Below are 19,093 nucleotides of genomic sequence, written 5' to 3'. Positions count from 1 at the left end.
TGAGGGAGGATATCCAATCGCAACCAGGATACAACTCTGCCTCAATCTCCTCAAACATGTCATCATAATACTGACCCCTCTGCATTTCATCATCACCAGCTCTTTCGTCGTCATCTATAGGAGGGAAGAAATCTTCAATGACACCAGCCATCTCATCCGCGTCGACATTGATGTTAGCCTCGACAGGTTCATCTGGCTCCCCATGGTAAATCCACCTCTCATAGCTGCTCTCGAAACCCTTTGTAAAGATGTGTGTAACACCCCGATTTCCCGAGATGTCACATAGGATAGTCCGTATAAAACAATTTAATAAGATAAAGACAATCAAATACTGCTTTATTGAAAAATATCCAAGCATGAGATCTCATTGTTTAAAACAAAATACTTTTAGTACTGTAAACTTAAATAAGAACTAGTTAAGTCAAAATAATAGTTCCAAAATGTTTAGCAGTTAAAAACATTAAAAGCAAAATACTGTGCCAGCCCCCTAACACGCGGTCCACGCCTCGAGCTCTTCATTCTCACTGCTTAGCCTTACCCTTACCTGCACACAGAGTACCCGTGAGCTAACGCCCAGTAAGAAGAGCTATGTAGGACATAACCCTCCTAACTAGTTACTTGACATAATTTGCTCTTTTATATTAATCAACAGTAATTCACATTCCATAAATACATCCACAACGCATGTTGTTCTCACATGCACCAATCATGTCTCATATCGCACATTATACTCACATACGATAATCAACTATACACTCATGTTGATCAGACATGAGGTAAACTGCCCTGCCTTGTGTTATTCTCACACTTGGCATCCAACAGGGCAATTAATTACCATAAGTTGTACTCACCCATGATAATGTTATAACCTGCAAGTGTTATGCTCACACAAGCAGCAAGACCCTAATATTATTCTCATGCTAATGATGCTCACAAAATATAAGGAAATCACAACACTATCAAATTAAATAACAAACCAACCCAAGTTGTATGCATAACATACACCCTGTGTACAGATGTCCACTCTTAACTTACCTCGATTCTTTAAGACCACACTTGCTACCTCGAGCACCTCAACGAATTTCCTTGTTGAGAACAAGATCCTAGACATTCATTAACACAACAATACACTCAAAATACATTCAAGTATGAATCTCTAAACTCATACAGAAACTTACGTAAAAATACGTAACACATAGGTCCATTTTACTTGCATGACACACCATACATAAGCATTTATTATTTAGATTCACACAAACATATTGCATGGACTCAAACAAACATTCTTAACGTAAAACATGAATTCATACAACACATTTTTACGTAAAATTTACTAAAATACTATTTATTCTTATTAAAGTCCAAATAAATAGTTAATTAATCACCAATAATTATAATAAATACCTACAGCAACTAATAAATAATAAAACCTATTCCTTTTGACGTCATAGACAGTAAATGGTATTTCAAAAATACATTTTACTATTTTAACAACACTTATCTATTTTTCATAATTAACTTAAGCATTAATTAAGTAAATTCATGAAAAATACCAAAATTAAATTAAAACCGAATCTAACTCTTCTAATACACTTCATAATCTGTAATAAGTCATAAATAATTTTCTTTGAATTTTCTAAGCAACCTAGGTATTTTTCATAATTTAAATAAGAAATAACATCAATAATTCATGAAAAATACATAATCGCCTGAAAATTCAATCTACCAATTTTATAACAGTTTATATATCATAGTCCATCAAATAAAATTAATCTAGATTTTTCTGAGCAACCTAAGTATTTTTCATAATTAATTTAATAAATAACACAAATAATTCATGAAAAATACAAAATTAACCGAAATTCGAATCTACCAATTTTGCAATAGTTTATATCTCATAACTAATCATATAAAATATATTTAGATTTTTCTGAGTAATCTAAGTATTTTTCATAATTAATCTATGAATTATACTAAATAATTCACAATAATTCCAAATAAATTCAGAAAATTATGAAACTTCACCAAGCACCTTAGAATAAAATAAGGAATCAAAATATACAAAAATATCTAAGAAAAACACCTCAGAAATGGTCAGAACGCGGTCGCCGGCGTTCTCGTCGGTTTCGTCGCCGGTAAAATGTAACTTTGTCTCCGATGGCTCTTGAAGCGTCCTTTCGATTGGGGAAGCTTTCCACAATGCTCAGGACCTCAAAACGATCAAGAAAAGTGGTCCGAGAAGGCAGATCGGGGTTGTCTTCTTCGTTGGCGGTGTACCGCCTTTAATGGAGTCAAAATTTTGGATTTTCGTTTTGGACGTTAAAGCTTCGTTTTCTTACGTCAAAAACAATCCTTAGGGTCCCATGCACTCAAATATAACCTCCCTTGACCCAAGAATAAGCTTAAACACGTTCGAATTTGAGTCCGTAACTAAGCCGCACCTTTGAAGCTTCAAAAATGGCGAATCTCAAAACGACGACTTCCGCCCCTTATACCACGTTAAAAAGCTTCCTTAGGTCGTATATAAGTGATCCCAAACCCCCACGTTCACCCAGGTTTCACTCCGCTTGAAGAAACGAAAGTTTTCGGTACCGTATACGCCGTATACGTGCTCTCTCTCTCTCGTTGGTTCTCTGTTTTGGGTGAACGAAAATAGAGTTTAAAACCTAATTTCTATCGTGTTTAAACCCAAGCAAAATATCGCATTGAACCGAAGTGGAGCGATTCCCATTCCACCAAAATAGGGGTTCGGTTTCGATTCGTTCATGTATATACGTATTACTGTTAATAATAATAATAATAATAATCATAATAATAATAATAATAATAATAATAATAATAATAATAATAATAATAATAATAATAATAATAATACGTATAATAATAATAATAATAATAATAATAATAATAATAATAATAATAATATACCCATATAACAATATCCAGACATATGTATTTATTAGGCATTATACACATGCCAATAAAATCAAATATTATATCATCATAAAAATAATCCCATACATATTTAAATCCATAAATATGTAACATAAAAAAAATACTCTCAGCTAAATAAAATTACAAAAATACCCTTTCGGAGTTTGCGGATATTACAATTATCCCCCTCTAAAAGAAAATTTCGTCCCGAAATTTTACTCAAATAATTCTGGATATTGTTCTCGCATATCAGATTCAAGCTCCCAAGTAGCTTCCTCAACCACACTGTTTCTCCATAGGACTTTCACCAGGGTAATTGTCTTATTTCTCAAAATCCTATCCTTTTGATCAAGAATCTTTACCGGACGTTCATTGTAGGACAAATCCTCCTGCAAACCCAGTGTTTCATAGCTCAAAACATGCGATGGGTCTGACACATATTTCCGGAGTTGAGATACATGAAATACATTGTGCACCCCAGATAATGATGGCGGTAAAGCTATTCTATAAGCTACACTGCCCACTCTATCCAATATCTGAAATGGACCAACATATCTGGGACTTAGTTTCCCTCTCTTGCCAAATCTCTTCACCGAGAGTCCTTTTCGTGGTGTCACTCGAAGAAACACATGATCACCCACTTCGAACTCAATGTCTCTCCGCTTCAGGTCTGCATAAGATTTCTGTCTGCTCTGAGCTGTGATCATTCTAGCCCTGATCTTCTGAATAGCTTCGTTGGCGTGCTGAACTGCATCTGGCCCTAGGAGTTTGTTCTCTCCCAACTCATCCCAATGCAGTGGAGACCTGCATGAAAAATAGATAAGTGTTGTTAAAATAGTAAAATGTATTTTTGTGATACCATTTACTGCCTATGATATCAAATGGAATAGGTTTTATTATTTATTGGTTGCTGTAGGTATTTATTATAATTATTGGTGATTAATTAACTATTTATTTGGACTTTAATAAGAATAAATAGTATTTTAGTAAAATTTTACGTAAAAATGTGTGGTATGAATTCATGTTTTACGTTAAGAATGTTTGTTTGAGTCCATGCAATATGTTTGTGTGAATCAAAATAATAAATGCTTATGTATGGTGTGTCATGCAAGTGAAATGGACCTATGTGTTACGTATTTTTACGTAAGTTTCTGTATGAGTTTAGAGATTCATACTTGAATGTATTTTGAGTGTATTGTTGTGTTAATGAATGTCTAGGATCTTGTTCTCAACAAGGAAATTCGTTGAGGTGCTCGAGGTAGCAAGTGTGGTCTTAGCAACTGAGGTAAGAAGAGTGGACATCTGTACACAGGGTGTATGTTATGCATACAACTTGGGTTGGTTTGTTATTTAATTTGATAGTGTTGTGATTTCCTTATATTTTGTGAGCATCATTAGCATGAGAATAATATTAGGGTCTTGCTGCTTGTGTGAGCATAACACTTGCAGGTTATAACATTATCATGGGTGAGTACAACTTATGGTAATTAATTGCCCTGTTGGATGCCAAGTGTGAGAATAACACAAGGCAGGGCAGTTTACCTCATGTCTGATCAACATGAGGGTATAGTTGATTATCGTATGTGAGTATAATGTGCGATATGAGACATGATTGGTGCATGTGAGAACAACATGCGTTGTGGATATATTTATGGAATGTGAATTACTGTTGATTAATATTAAAGAGCAAATTATGTCAAGTAACTAGTTAGGAGGGTTATGTCCTACATAGCTCTTCTTACTGGGCGTTAGCTCACGGGTACTCTGTGTGCAGGTAAGGGTAAGGCTAAGCAGTGAGAATGAAGAGCTCGAGGCGTGGACCGCATGTTAGGGGGCTGGCACAGTATTTTGCTTGAGTGATGGCAAAAACTCTGGCTGGAACATACTTGTCATCTTTCTTGGGTTCTGCTCTGTTCCCAGTCTGTCCCCACAGTGGGCAATTGCGTTTGATGTGTCCTTCTTTTCCACATTTGTAACATGCTTTTGCGCGACACTCACCGAGATGACGTTTGGTACATTTAGGGCATTCTGGAATGTTTCGCCCACTGCTGCCATTAAATCGTTGGTCGTTATCACTTTTGTACCTCTTGTCTTGACTTGGCTGCCCGGACTGGTCCTGTCCCCGTTTCTTGTGGTCATTAGAATTGGCTCCACCTTTCTTAGATTCTCTCCTGGCAGCATTTTCCTTCCAAATTTTGTTTTCACTCCGCTCAGCCGTAAGAGCCATTTCGACAACTTGAGCATAGCTGAATTGACCCCTTGACACAATTTCCACATCTCGAGCAACCATTGGTTTCAGGCCTTCCACAAATCGATGTGCTCGCACTCTATCAGTAGGTACCAGATCTGGAGCAAATTTCGCCAATCTATCAAATTTTTGTGCATACTCAGTCACAGTAAGACTCCCTTGGACTAACCCAGTAAATTCATCGACCTTTGCTGCTAGAACTGCTGAGTTATAATACTTCTCATTAAAGACCCTTTTGAAATCGTTCCAGTTCATGGTATCTACATCCTTTGTTTGTTCCACCACCTCCCACCAGATACGAGCATCTTTCCTCAGCATGTAAGATGCACACTTCACTCGGTCATTCCCATCCACCCTTAGCATCTGCAAAATGCTTTCTATGCGACTTATCCACTCCTCAGCCACTACCGGGTCTATGCCTCCCTCAAACTCAGGTGGGTGTTGTTTCCGAAATCTCTCTGCTAACAACTCATGTCTAGCCTCTGTAGCAGGATATACCACTGCAGCTGGTGGGTCTCTATTTTCTGCATCCTGCCTTATTTGGACTGGCGGCTCCGGTTGACGTCTCAGCTGACGAAGTTCTTCATCCTGCCTATGAATGATTCCTTCCAGTGCGGCAATGCGCTCTTCCCATCCCTGTGGTGCTTGAGGTGGTTCATTGTTCCCTCCATCATCTCGGCCTTGGCCTTGGCCTCGACCTCGACCTCGACCTCGACCCACTCTAACTGACCTTCTAGGAGGCATTTCTAAACTCCTGAACCACACAAACCAATACACATCAAGATCATTTTGATCATCAATTTTACATGAAAATAATGTTACCCTCTCGCATGCAGAAATTTAAGGCAACTTAATTATAAGTAATAACCACTTACAGTACAGTGAGTCGAGCTCGTCTCATGGCGGTGAACTTTACATGTTAGGGCTAACCACATTCTTTAGGACCGTATTGCTCTGATACCATATCTTCCACTAATTCCCTTGATACTCCTTGTAAAGTGGAAACTAGTCCGGGACCTCTACGGCTGAGTGCATCCGCTACCACATTGGCTTTACCGGGATGGTATATTATCTCGCAGTCGTAGTCTTTGACTAGCTCCAACCATCTCCTCTGCCTCATGTTTAACTCTCTCTGGGTGAAAAAGTACTTTAAACTCTTATGATCGGTGTAGATTTCACATTTCACTCCATAGAGATAATGACGCCAGATTTTTAGTGCAAAAACTACTGCGGCTAACTCTAGGTCATGTGTCGGGTATCTCTGTTCGTATTCTTTTAATTGCCTTGAAGCGTAAGCAATTACCTTCCCTTCTTGCATTAGAACACAACCCAACCCTTGTTTAGATGCATCACAATATACCGCAAATTGTCCCTCTTCTGTTGGTAAACTGAGGATTGGTGCTGAGATAAGTCTATTCTTCAACTCTTGGAAGCTTTGCTCACACTTGTCTGACCAGGAAAATTTTAGATTCTTCCTAGTTAATTCTGTTAAGGGTGTGGCTATCTTTGAGAACCCCTCAACAAACCTTCTATAATAGCCTGCTAAACCCAAAAAGCTTCGAACCTTCTATAATAGCCTGCTAAACCCAAAAATATTAGGGTCTTGATACCATAATGTAACACCCCGATTTCCCGAGATGTCACATAGGATAGTCCGTATAAAACAATTTAATAAGATAAAGACAATCAAATACTGCTTTATTGAAAAATATCCAAGCATGAGATCTCATTGTTTAAAACAAAATACTTTTAGTACTGTAAACTTAAATAAGAACTAGTTAAGTCAAAATAATAGCTCCAAAATGTTTAGCAGTTAAAAACATTAAAAGCAAAATACTGTGCCAGCCCCCTAACATGCGGTCCACGCCTCGAGCTCTTCATTCTCACTGCTTAGCCTTACCCTTACCTGCACACAGAGTACCCGTGAGCTAACGCCCAGTAAGAAGAGCTATGTAGGACATAACCCTCCTAACTAGTTACTTGACATAATTTGCTCTTTTATATTAATCAACAGTAATTCACATTCCATAAATATATCCACAACGCATGTTGTTCTCACATGCACCAATCATGTCTCATATCGCACATTATACTCACATACGATAATCAACTATACACTCATGTTGATCAGACATGAGGTAAACTGCCCTGCCTTGTGTTATTCTCACACTTGGCATCCAACAGGGCAATTAATTACCATAAGTTGTACTCACCCATGATAATGTTATAACCTGCAAGTGTTATGCTCACACAAGCAGCAAGACCCTAATATTATTCTCATGCTAATGATGCTCACAAAATATAAGGAAATCACAACACTATCAAATTAAATAACAAACCAACCCAAGTTGTATGCATAACATACACCACCGTGTACAGATGTCCACTCTTCTTACCTCAAATAAGCTAAGACCACACTTGCTACCTCGAGCACCTCAACGAATTTCCTTGTTGAGAACAAGATCCTAGACATTCATTAACACAACAATACACTCAAAATACATTCAAGTATGAATCTCTAAACTCATACAGAAACTTACGTAAAAATACGTAACACATAGGTCCATTTTACTTGCATGACACACCATACATAAGCATTTATTATTTAGATTCACACAAACATATTGCATGGACTCAAACAAACATTCTTAACGTAAAACATGAATTCATACAACACATTTTTACGTAAAATTTACTAAAATACTATTTATTCTTATTAAAGTCCAAATAAATAGTTAATTAATCACCAATAATTATAATAAATACCTACAGCAACTAATAAATAATAAAACCTATTCCTTTTGACGTCATAGACAGTAAATGGTATTTCAAAAATACATTTTACTATTTTAACAACACTTATCTATTTTTCATAATTAACTTAAGCATTAATTAAGTAAATTCATGAAAAATACCAAAATTAAATTAAAACCGAATCTAACTCTTCTAATACACTTCATAATCTGTAATAAGTCATAAATAATTTTCTTTGAATTTTCTAAGCAACCTAGGTATTTTTCATAATTAAAATAAGAAATAACATCAATAATTCATGAAAAATACATAATCGCCTGAAAATTCAATCTACCAATTTTATAACCATTTATATATCATAGTCCATCAAATAAAATTAATCTAGATTTTTCTGAGCAACCTAAGTATTTTTCATAATTAATTTAATAAATAACACAAATAATTCATGAAAAATACAAAATTAACCGAAATTCGAATCTACCAATTTTGCAATAGTTTATATCTCATAACTAATCATATAAAATATATTTAGATTTTTCTGAGTAATCTAAGTATTTTTCATAATTAATCTATGAATTATACTAAATAATTCACAATAATTCCAAATAAATTCAGAAAATTATGAAACTTCACCAAGCACCTTAGAATAAAATAAGGAATCAAAATATACAAAAATATCTAAGAAAAACACCTCAGAAATGGTCAGAACGCGGTCGCCGGCGTTCTCGTCGGTTTCGTCGCCGGTAAAGTGTAACTTTGTCTCCGATGGCTCTTGAAGCGTCCTTTCGATTGGGGAAGCTTTCCACAATGCTCAGGACCTCAAAACGATCAAGAAAAGTGGTCCGAGAAGGCAGATCGGGGTTGTCTTCTTCGTTGGCGGTGTACCGCCTTTAATGGAGTCAAAATTTTGGATTTTCGTTTTGGACGTTAAAGCTTCGTTTTCTTACGTCAAAAACAATCCTTAGGGTCCCATGCACTCAAATATAACCTCCCTTGACCCAAGAATAAGCTTAAACACGTTCGAATTTGAGTCCGTAACTAAGCGCACCTTTGAAGCTTCAAAAATGGCGAATCTCAAAACGACGACTTCGCCCCTTATACCACGTTAAAAAGCTTCCTTAGGTCGTATATAAGTGATCCCAAACCCCCACGTTCACCCAGGTTTCACTCCGCTTGAAGAAACGAAAATTTTCGGTATCGTATACGCCGTATACGTGCTCTCTCTCTCGTTGGTTCTCTGTTTTGGGTGAACGAAAATAGAGTTTAAAACCTAATTTCTATCGTGTTTAAACCCAAGCAAAATATCGCATTGAACCGAAGTGGAGCGATTCCCATTCCACCAAAATAGGGGTTCGGTTTCGATTCGATATTTTGCTTGGGTTTAAACACGATAGAAATTAGGTTTTAAACTCTATTTTCGTTCACCCAAAACAGAGAACCAACGAGAGAGAGAGAGAGCACGTATACGGCGTATACGGTACCGAAAATTTTCGTTTCTTCAAGCGGAGTGAAACCTGGGTGAACGTGGGGGTTTGGGATCACTTATATACGACCTAAGGAAGCTTTTTAACGTGGTATAAGGGGCGGAAGTCGTCGTTTTGAGATTCGCCATTTTTGAAGCTTCAAAGGTGCGGCTTAGTTACGGACTCAAATTCGAACGTGTTTAAGCTTATTCTTGGGTCAAGGGAGGTTATATTTGAGTGCATGGGACCCTAAGGATTGTTTTTGACGTAAGAAAACGAAGCTTTAACGTCCAAAACGAAAATCCAAAATTTTGACTCCATTAAAGGCGGTACACCGCCAACGAAGAAGACAACCCCGATCTGCCTTCTCGGACCACTTTTCTTGATCGTTTTGAGGTCCTGAGCATTGTGGAAAGCTTCCCCAATCGAAAGGACGCTTCAAGAGCCATCGGAGACAAAGTTACACTTTACCGGCGACGAAACCGACGAGAACGCCGGCGACCGCGTTCTGACCATTTCTGAGGTGTTTTTCTTAGATATTTTTGTATATTTTGATTCCTTATTTTATTCTAAGGTGCTTGGTGAAGTTTCATAATTTTCTGAATTTATTTGGAATTATTGTGAATTATTTAGTATAATTCATAGATTAATTATGAAAAATACTTAGATTACTCAGAAAAATCTAAATATATTTTATATGATTAGTTATGAGATATAAACTATTGCAAAATTGGTAGATTCGAATTTCGGTTAATTTTGTATTTTTCATGAATTATTTGTGTTATTTATTAAATTAATTATGAAAAATACTTAGGTTGCTCAGAAAAATCTAGATTAATTTTATTTGATGGACTATGATATATAAATGGTTATAAAATTGGTAGATTGAATTTTCAGGCGATTATGTATTTTTCATGAATTATTGATGTTATTTCTTATTTTAATTATGAAAAATACCTAGGTTGCTTAGAAAATTTAAAGAAAATTATTTATGACTTATTACAGATTATAAAGTGTATTAGAAGAGTTAGATTCGGTTTTAATTTAAGGAAATCACAACACTATCAAATTAAATAACAAACCAACCCAAGTTGTATGCATAACATACACCCTGTGTACAGATGTCCACTCTTCTTACCTCAGTTGCTAAGACCACACTTGCTACCTCGAGCACCTCAACGAATTTCCTTGTTGAGAACAAGATCCTAGACATTCATTAACACAACAATACACTCAAAATACATTCAAGTATGAATCTCTAAACTCATACAGAAACTTACGTAAAAATACGTAACACATAGGTCCATTTTACTTGCATGACACACCATACATAAGCATTTATTATTTAGATTCACACAAACATATTGCATGGACTCAAACAAACATTCTTAACGTAAAACATGAATTCATACAACACATTTTTACGTAAAATTTACTAAAATACTATTTATTCTTATTAAAGTCCAAATAAATAGTTAATTAATCACCAATAATTATAATAAATACCTACAGCAACTAATAAATAATAAAACCTATTCCTTTTGACGTCATAGACAGTAAATGGTATTTCAAAAATACATTTTACTATTTTAACAACACTTATCTATTTTTCATAATTAACTTAAGCATTAATTAAGTAAATTCATGAAAAATACCAAAATTAAATTAAAACCGAATCTAACTCTTCTAATACACTTCATAATCTGTAATAAGTCATAAATAATTTTCTTTGAATTTTCTAAGCAACCTAGGTATTTTTCATAATTTAAATAAGAAATAACATCAATAATTCATGAAAAATACATAATCGCCTGAAAATTCAATCTACCAATTTTATAACAGTTTATATATCATAGTCCATCAAATAAAATTAATCTAGATTTTTCTGAGCAACCTAAGTATTTTTCATAATTAATTTAATAAATAACACAAATAATTCATGAAAAATACAAAATTAACCGAAATTCGAATCTACCAATTTTGCAATAGTTTATATCTCATAACTAATCATATAAAATATATTTAGATTTTTCTGAGTAATCTAAGTATTTTTCATAATTAATCTATGAATTATACTAAATAATTCACAATAATTCCAAATAAATTCAGAAAATTATGAAACTTCACCAAGCACCTTAGAATAAAATAAGGAATCAAAATATACAAAAATATCTAAGAAAAACACCTCAGAAATGGTCAGAACGCGGTCGCCGGCGTTCTCGTCGGTTTCGTCGCCGGTAAAATGTAACTTTGTCTCCGATGGCTCTTGAAGCGTCCTTTCGATTGGGGAAGCTTTCCACAATGCTCAGGACCTCAAAACGATCAAGAAAAGTGGTCCGAGAAGGCAGATCGGGGTTGTCTTCTTCGTTGGCGGTGTACCGCCTTTAATGGAGTCAAAATTTTGGATTTTCGTTTTGGACGTTAAAGCTTCGTTTTCTTACGTCAAAAACAATCCTTAGGGTCCCATGCACTCAAATATAACCTCCCTTGACCCAAGAATAAGCTTAAACACGTTCGAATTTGAGTCCGTAACTAAGCCGCACCTTTGAAGCTTCAAAAATGGCGAATCTCAAAACGACGACTTCCGCCCCTTATACCACGTTAAAAAGCTTCCTTAGGTCGTATATAAGTGATCCCAAACCCCCACGTTCACCCAGGTTTCACTCCGCTTGAAGAAACGAAAGTTTTCGGTACCGTATACGCCGTATACGTGCTCTCTCTCTCTCTCGTTGGTTCTCTGTTTTGGGTGAACGAAAATAGAGTTTAAAACCTAATTTCTATCGTGTTTAAACCCAAGCAAAATATCGCATTGAACCGAAGTGGAGCGATTCCCATTCCACCAAAATAGGGGTTCGGTTTCGATTCGTTCATGTATATACGTATTACTGTTAATAATAATAATAATAATAATCATAATAATAATAATAATAATAATAATAATAATAATAATAATAATAATAATAATAATAATAATAATAATAATAATACGTATAATAATAATAATAATAATAATAATAATAATAATAATAATAATAATAATATACCCATATAACAATATCCAGACATATGTATTTATTAGGCATTATACACATGCCAATAAAATCAAATATTATATCATCATAAAAATAATCCCATACATATTTAAATCCATAAATATGTAACATAAAAAAAATACTCTCAGCTAAATAAAATTACAAAAATACCCTTTCGGAGTTTGCGGATATTACAATGTGTGCCTCCACAGTATTCAAAGGATGCAATCTAGTATTCTTGCATTTAACACAAGGACAGAAAATTCTTCCGTCACAATCCTTGTGTTTAGACGCAAGTTCCATAAAGACTTGGAGACCTTCCCAGTAAGCTGGATCCTTACGATTTCTCATGGTCACCCAAGTCTTATCGATTGCCATCTACCAAAAAATTTACGTTGACTACATTATAATCAAATTGACTACTGTCACACGAATTTGGTAATTTTGATTGTGTAGTTGAACTAAGGCTAATCTTATGTCATTTTATGAAACTTTTTTTAACTTTTATTTAAATCTATACTTACATTAAATATTATAGTATTTATCAAATTATTTGTTAATTTTTTTTAGGGTAAATACTATTTTGGACCCTCTGTTTTACAAAAGTTACCAATTGGACCCTGTGTTTTGTTAAATGACAAAATGGACCCTGTATTTTCTAAAATAGTACAAATAGGACCCTGAATTGATCTTTTGTCAAAATAAAGTTTAATTATAATCCGATCTAAAAGTGCTATATGACAAAACTATTTATATTTTTTGTATCTGTTCGTATTAAGCATTGTCTTCAAGTTGGTTGTATTAAAAAAAAAATATCAAAAATTAAGCTCAGGGTTCCATTTTTACTATTTTAGAAAATACAGGGTCCATTTTGTCATTTAACAAAACACAGGGTCCAATCTGTAACTTTTGCAAAACACAGGGTCCAAAATGGTATTTACCCTTTTTTTTATTACAAGGATTTATTAATTATAAAATTTATCACTTATTCAATTATTAATTATTTATATTCAACTAATTAAAGTTATTTATAATTATTTAATTATTTATTATTATTTTTAATAAATATACAAAAAATCTTTTAAATTCAATTACTTAATTGTAGGATTTATTTCACAAATTTTGTTAAATATATATTAATTTAAATAATTGTCCATTTTAAAAAAAAAAAAACTTGTTACTAGTTTTATAAAAAACTATTAACTTATTATAAATTATTAAAATAACAAAATTTTTATTATCTAAAAAATTCACCGAAATTCTTTTATTTAAATTATTTTTATTTAATAAAATATTATATTTTTTTTATTAATCTAATTATTTATTAATATTTTTTATTGTAAGAATTTATTCAATATTAAATTCATTACTTATTTAATTATTAATTATCTATTCTCAATTAATAAAAGTTATTTATTGATTCAAAAAAAAAAGTTATTTATTAAATATTTAATTATTTATTATTATTTTTTATAAATATACAAAAAAATCTTTTAAATTCAATTACTTAATTTTTGGATTTATTTCACTAATTTTGTTAAATAAATATTAATTTAAATAATTGTCCATTTAAAAAAAAAAAAAAAAAAAAACTTGTTACTAGTTGCCGCCCAAATTAACGGCTCCTTTTCAAAAACCTCTCCCACATTCCCAACGACAATGTCGTTATTAAATAGTTTTTCATTAACGACATTGTCGTTATTGAAAAGAAAAAGTCGTTTTTAATTATTATTTTTTTTAAAAAAAAAAAAAACTGAATAGCTTTCCCAACGACATTCAAATGTCGTTATTGATACCTTCATTTTTAATGAGGACTTTTAGGCGTTAGTAATAGTGGAGTTGGTATTGACCATAATTCTTGTAGTGAAATAAGATGCAGAAATGATAAAATAGCAAAATTGCATAAGTGAGGCCCATTATCCAAAGCCCATGTCTGGCCACTCTTATAGGCTTTTATCATTTATTTTTTCATTATTTTAATGCCAAATAATTTTAACCTAAACCTAGGTGGTTACCTATAAATAGGTAGCGATGGCTTCAGGAAAAAGATGATGCATCTCATTCCTTCAGAGAAAATCTTCTAGCCGCCACCTTCTCTCTTCTTTTCTTCTTCAATTTCGAAATCCTTGAGTTATAGAGTAGTGCCCACACACATCAAGTGGTATCTCAATCATAGTGTGTAAGACTGTAGGAGATTCCAAACAACAAGAAGGAGAATCAGCATCAAAGGAAGGAGAGAAAGAGATCCAGGTTCAGATCTTGATTATGTTCTGCTACAGAAAGGAATCAAGGGCTAGAGATCTGAACGGAAGGAGTCATTATATTCCGCTGCACCCAATGTAAGGTTTCCTAAACTTTATATGTGTTTATTTCATTGTTTTAGAATTCATATTAGGATGTTAATGAAACATACATGGTAGTAAATCTAGATCCTGGTAAAATATTTCCAACAAGTAATAGTGTACAAATGTTGGAAAAAATTGTAGTTTTTTTTTGCTCCTAAATTGATAGGTTGTCTTTTTTTTTCGCCAGGCTCGCCGACCATCCTTGAGCATAGGTGCGGCTTAATCGGGGCTGTGTTTTACTATTGCAATTTGATTTTTGTTATTGTGACATGGTTTTGAGTGTTTTAGTCTTGACTATGTGACATGATTTTGAGTGTTTTAGTCTTGCCTCTGTGACATGGCTTTAAGTGTTTTAGTCTTGTCTGTATGTCATGGTTTTATTTTGTTTTGTTTCGTTGTTGGTTCTTCTTTGTTCTTCGATGGCTCGCCATCAAATCGATGTTAGTAGTTGGAAATAACAAGTTCTCTACGACTGAAGGAGTTGTTAGTAGTGTGATTGCGTAGCTTACACAATAGTTGAGTGCTCAAGCTACGAGATTGAATGAACGTGCTGCAACAATCTGTAATGTTGTATTTTCTGAGTGGTAGATATAAAACTGAATATAGGTGTTCTTAAGATTAACTGTGATGCATGCTGCAATCTTTTTTATTTGATTTTAATTTTAGTTTTTTTGTCAAATAATTTGGAGAATAGGCGACTAATTATTTAACTCGTTTTATTAATTATAATCCTAGTCATGTCTCTAACAAGGAAAATGTTCCGATTGAAATGCTTGTTATTATTTTAGTTAATTGTTATTAATAAAATTGTATAATTTATTCAAAAAAAAAAAAATGTTGAGTTAGTCTCTCTTTAAATGGGAACAAAATTGGAGAGTTTAGACAACTCTTCCACACTGTCAAATAATGAGTGACACAAGTGGCTCGAACCAAACACAATCATATATTTTGAAAAACATTAAGCCTAAATTATTATTTGATAAAACACAAAGATTGATAAGTAATTTTTCTAAAATATAAAGTCTAAAATAATATATATTCATAAAAATACAACACATTAGGCAACATTATATGAGTAAATATTTAATATAATAATCAAATTACATGAATATTTTTTTTTACCAGTACCATTAATAATATTTAAAGGGAAAATTACATTGGGACACGTTTTTTCCCATTTATTTCTAATAATACCGTTTCTCTTTAAATTATTAAGTTTACCGTCAGTTTTACCGTTTTTGATTTTTATACAATTTTTTTATTTTTTGGCTTCTTCAACACGCTTAGTGGATGAGAGGGGCTGACGTAAGTGTCAGTTGAAATGTGATAGGCGTCTTTTCAGTGTGGGCGCGTGGGCACGTTTCAGTTTTTGAATTTTTTTAAAATTTTCACCCAAAAGGTGGGTTGTAAACCCAAACCGCCTATATGCCTATCAATATAAGTGTTATTTCCATTTTTTCCCAACTTCATTTCTTTTCTCTAAACGTTTAGTAATGGTGAAAACACGTTCGTCTACATCTCCATCCGCGTCCTCCAAGGCTATGAATCCGAAGAACAAATCGAAAGAAACCATGTCCGAGGGTAGTGATAGTGGAGAGTCTGAGCTTTCTTCGAAGAGGAAGAGGAACAATGTCGGGTCTAAGAAGGGGAAACATGCAGATCGTCCGTTGAAAAAGATGAAGCAAGTGATTGAAGAAGAGGATGTTGAATATGATAGTGACGATTTGGAGATTGGAGTTCCAGATAGTATTAAGGTATATATATTTTATATTTTGTTGTAATTTTTTTGGTTTATTGTCTGATTTAATATTCTGGTTTTGATGGATTTTATGGTTTACGGATTTGTTTTTGGATTTTTGTTCTTTTTTTTCGGTTTTCAATTTAAGTTATTGCATGTGTGTTATTTTTTTCCTTTTGATGTTTTTTAGTTGTGTTTAGGGTTTTCTATGGTTTTTTTATTGTTTTTTTATTGTTCAATAAATTTTAGTATATACATTTCAAATATTAATTTATTTTTAGTGATTATTATGTTTTCGGTTATTTTAGGGTTTACAGTTTGTATATATAATTTTTATTTTATTGTAATTTTTTTAGTCTATTTTGTTGTTTTTAAATTTTGTTTTGATGGATTTATTGGTTACGGTTTTTATTAGAAATGTATGTACTCTTTTTTGGTAAACGTAACCGTTGAGTGGAAGTGTTTGTCGATGAAAGTTATGATTAATTTGATTTCTTGAAATTCGATCATATCTAACGAAACTAATTTTTTGAAAAAATATCATGAACTGTGATGGCCATGAGTTTTGTTTTGGCGAAAGGAATATCATGAACTGTGTTTGTATCTTTTCTTGTTTTTTGTTTTGGCGGAAGGAATATTTTCTTGGGTTTTAATAACTTAGTTGTTTATGAAACCGAAACGATTGTTAAACAAGAACTTCTAATATTATGACAGTTTCTATTGTAACAAAAAGGGTTTATCGGAAAGTTTAAACACCAAAGATTAATTGAAAGGCTTTTTGAGCAATTATAAGTTTGATTTTCCCATTTTGAAATGTTTTGGACTATTTTGTTTGTGTTTTGTAGTTGTTGTAGAATGTATATACGTTTTAGTTTATAGTCAAAAAAGTGCTTTTTTAGTGTTATTTCTGTTATAGTTTAGTTTTACAGAATCTTTATGTTGCTTTTTATTTGGGATTTTTGGGTGTTTTATTTCTAGTAGAATGTATATACGTGTTAGTTTATAGTCAAAAAAATGCTTTTTTAGTGTTATTTTTGTTATAGTTTAGTTTACAGTATCTTTATGTTGATTTATGTGTTTATTTATTTTTGTAGGAGTGGGAGCAATATTTTAAACCTGAGAGTCGTGTTAAGGGTAAGATGATTTTCTTCCCTAATACATTGGAGAACAAAGTGATTGCAAATATCAATGCTAAGTTGAGCCCTGAACAAATTAGGCTTTTTCGTAAATCATGTTTTGGTCATTTGTTAGACATGAAACCAATTTTATATCAACCTCAGTTAATACATAATGCTCTGCTTAGGGAGGTACATCAAAAAAATGAGAAGGAGATGTGGTTTAAGTTTGGGTGTGAAAATTTTAGGTTTAGTTTGGCTGAGTTTGCGGTCATAACTGGTTTACTGTGTAATGGTGATAATGATATGAAAAAGTATGCAAAAAGGGAGAATGCATTTGTTGATAAGTATTTTTTCGAGCAGCAAGTCACTCATGGTGCGGTTGAACAAAGATTTATGTTTAGTGAGTTCAAGAGTGATGAGTATGCTGTTAAAATGGCAATTTTGTACCTTCTTACCAATGGGTTGATTTGTAGTCCTGCTGTAAAAAAAGTTTCTGATGAGTTGATGAATATTGTGGGGCTTGGTGAATATGATAGTTTCCCTTGGGGGAAAATTGTTTTTGATCTTACATTGCACAATTTGATGATTGCTTTGAGGGGCAGAAAAAGAACAGATTTGTCTGATGATTCATGTGCTAAGGGAAAAGCTAAGGTGAAACGCAAACAGACGAAAGAAAATAGTAAAACATACAAGTTACCTGGTTTCCCTTATGCATTTATGGTCTGGTTGTATGAAACTATTCCGTTATGTCTTAAGGCATCTATATGCCAATATGATGCTTCGCAAGAGTATAGGATTTGTAGGTGGTCAAGTACTGGAAATCCTAACTCTGGGGAGCTGGATAGGAAAATTTTCATGTCATCAAAGGTAAATAAGTATTTATTAAAATTATGTAGTTGTTTCTGTTTACTGGTGTGATATATTTTTTGTAAACTTATATGCTTACTTTTTCTCGTTTTTTTACTTTTTTTTTTGTAGCTGAAAGCTCAAGCTATTCTCCCCACTGATGTTGAAAGGAAGATGATGAAACTTGAAGGTTTTGATTTCCCCTTGTTGGAAACTTCTGAAGATGATTTTGATGATGAGCCATTACAAAGGAAGCATTATGAGAAAGGTGACCCATCTGGTATACAGAGAAGTTATGGTGTGGGGAAATCTGATCTAGCAGAGTTAAAGAACAATGTGAAGATGCTTGTTGGTAATCAAACAAAAATTGATGAGTCTTTGAGTTTGTTGAGTACTGAGATGAAGTGTAGTGTTAAGGAATGTGAGTTGAATATGAAGTCTTATATCGATGCAAAAATTGATGGAAGTTTGAAGTTTTATTTGGACATGAAGTTCAATGAGTTGAGAAATTGCTTTTTAAGTGGAAATGATGGTGGAAATGTTGTAGTGAGCGATGAGGATACTTTTAATATGGTATGTGTTTAAGATTATTTTTATTTGATAGTGTGTATTTTT

The 19,093-nt window shown here is 33.2% G+C and overlaps 2 protein-coding genes across 2 annotated transcripts; one reads left to right on the top strand and one right to left on the bottom strand.

Moving 5' to 3' along the window:
* Nucleotides 1–3,149: 3,149 nt before the first annotated feature.
* Nucleotides 3,150–12,326, bottom strand: LOC133036729 (uncharacterized). Its single transcript, XM_061113455.1, has 3 exons — nucleotides 10,538–12,326; nucleotides 4,777–5,936; nucleotides 3,150–3,694 (listed from the first exon to the last, which is right to left on the bottom strand). Exons 2-3 carry the CDS (start codon nucleotides 5,924–5,926, stop codon nucleotides 3,150–3,152), a joined length of 1,695 nt encoding a protein of 564 aa, XP_060969438.1. The 5' UTR covers nucleotides 5,927–5,936; nucleotides 10,538–12,326.
* Nucleotides 12,327–15,973: 3,647 nt separating this feature from the next.
* LOC133036624 (uncharacterized) lies at nucleotides 15,974–19,063 on the top strand. Its single transcript, XM_061113177.1, has 3 exons — nucleotides 15,974–16,530; nucleotides 17,609–18,499; nucleotides 18,611–19,063. Exons 1-3 carry the CDS (start codon nucleotides 16,270–16,272, stop codon nucleotides 19,061–19,063), a joined length of 1,605 nt encoding a protein of 534 aa, XP_060969160.1. The 5' UTR covers nucleotides 15,974–16,269.
* Nucleotides 19,064–19,093: the final 30 nt, after the last annotated feature.

Source organism: Cannabis sativa, chromosome 4 (genome assembly GCF_029168945.1).
Source record: "Cannabis sativa cultivar Pink pepper isolate KNU-18-1 chromosome 4, ASM2916894v1, whole genome shotgun sequence".
NCBI classification, from domain to species: domain Eukaryota; kingdom Viridiplantae; phylum Streptophyta; class Magnoliopsida; order Rosales; family Cannabaceae; genus Cannabis; species Cannabis sativa.
The sequence above is the reverse complement of the archived record's forward strand: the minus strand, read 5'-3'. Positions and strand labels throughout refer to the sequence as shown.